The sequence below is a fragment of the Sinocyclocheilus rhinocerous genome, unplaced genomic scaffold, assembly GCF_001515625.1.
Source record: "Sinocyclocheilus rhinocerous isolate Xijiao unplaced genomic scaffold, SAMN03320098_v1.1 scaffold790, whole genome shotgun sequence".
Classification (NCBI taxonomy): domain Eukaryota; kingdom Metazoa; phylum Chordata; class Actinopteri; order Cypriniformes; family Cyprinidae; genus Sinocyclocheilus; species Sinocyclocheilus rhinocerous.
The window spans coordinates 158,825-160,526 of NW_015666971.1; the positions used below are offsets into that span (position 1 = coordinate 158,825).

Genomic DNA, 1,702 nt, shown 5'->3' on the forward strand with positions numbered 1-1,702 from the left:
GATCGGCCTCAAAAATCCTGATCGGAGCACCCCTACTGGTTATGGATCCTGGCTTTGTTTTTGCGCGACAAAAAAACGACAAAAACACTTTTTGCAAATTGGTTTGACCTACTCATTACTGCTCAAAAGAGCCATCTGGTCAGGTCAGACACCAACAGAATGACATCACAGCATATGTTTGTTACCACATGCAACTAGCAACATGCATCTATTAGCAGTGGCAGAGAATTGATTATGTATTTTACAGTGGCCAGTCTGTCGCTTTCATCACATTACATTCAGACAAGCTGCTAAATAAGCTAAAATATGAAACCGTTATGTCACTGGGTTGTTGATTCAGCTTTGGCGCTATAACAGGAAACACTGATGATGATGCAAATGAATGTTAATGAACTGTAATTTCTCACATTAGTCATAAAGACTTACTAAAACTTCAAAAAGAATTGCAAAACTGTAGAACATCCAAAGCTGTTAGCGCATTTGATTTAACACATTAAGCTAAGGATGAAAGTTTAAGCTCTCAAACATTTATTCTGCTTATCCTGTCCTCTAACAGAGGTAAAACTGCCACATAGTAATAAAAACAAGAATTTTAAATACAGTTGTTTAAAAAACTGAGGCTGCATGAAAATAACAGGAGCGTATCATAAGCAAATCCAACAAACAGAACATTCAGTGAAGGTGCACGACCTACAAGATGATGTTTGACTAAAATTGTTGTTTCCAGTTTGACTTGAGAAGATGAAAGTGGAAGGAAAACACCAGTATAAGAACCTAAACATCAATAACAGCAACAACCTCTTCGTTTTACACGGACACCTGTAGAAACACTGCCCACACAGTGCAGATGAGAGCGTTTTACTCATTTCCTTTCCATTTCTCTTTCGCCCTCTTTTCAGGATTAGATTCATACGGTTTTGTGGAGTTTCCATGGCTTACCTCCATTTTTTAAATTTCTTACTGCTTCAGCCTTTCCTCATTTCCTGTCTGCTTGCTTTGGGTTTCCTCTTCCTCACTGCTGTTTTAAAACGCTGCTCATTAAAGTCACTGCACTGTGATTTCTCGCTTCCAGTTGAACATTCTTTTGTTTCTACCTCATGCTCTTTCACATTTCCACCCATCTTGGACCCTTTCTGTCCCATGCATCACAAGTCAAAACCCTCAAAATATGATTTGGTTTTAAGACGAAAGTAGAAGCGTGGCCATGTCAAATGTGCTCAACAGCTAAGAGAAAGCCCTTCAGCTCTGGATCCCCTGACCTGGCTCTCGGTAGATTTGTCAGGCGGGTCCTTGTGAATTGCCATCTGGTAGAGTTTGTACACTTGGTACGAGGCGTCAAACGAAGCTTTGAACTGTGGACTGGGAGGGTTGGAGCGCACTAGCCTCACCTTCAACATGAGGATGAGCATCAGAGGGTTAAACAGAAAAATGATAGATTGTTTCCAAGAAACATGCCAAGATCAAGTTAATAGTACAAACACTGCAGGAGAACAGTGAGCATGGAACATCTTAAGGTTTGGAATGGAAACAGAATAAAAATAAATTGTACATGCAGTTCTCTTTATAGAACACACGGGTGAATCTCATGAAACAGGTCAAGAACATGTCCAGTCCATAAAAAAAAAAAACATATTTGGTTAAAAGGAAATAAAGCTAATTTGTACATTTACAATTTAAATAATTTATATATATATATATATAT

General features: G+C 38.7%; 1 protein-coding gene across 5 annotated transcripts in view; it reads right to left on the reverse strand.

Annotated features, from left to right (window-relative positions):
• Positions 1 to 1,702, reverse strand: part of ate1 (arginyltransferase 1) — a 94,777-nt gene that overhangs the window by 69,469 nt on the left and 23,606 nt on the right. For 3 of the 5 annotated variants that reach the window (XM_016544951.1, XM_016544949.1, XM_016544953.1), the window contains exon 7: positions 1,260 to 1,388. The exons of the other annotated variants lie outside the window; for them this stretch is intronic. In XM_016544951.1, the coding sequence (XP_016400437.1) occupies positions 1,260 to 1,388 (129 nt within the window). The remainder of the gene's footprint in view (positions 1 to 1,259; positions 1,389 to 1,702) is intronic. 5 annotated transcript variants of the gene reach the window in all.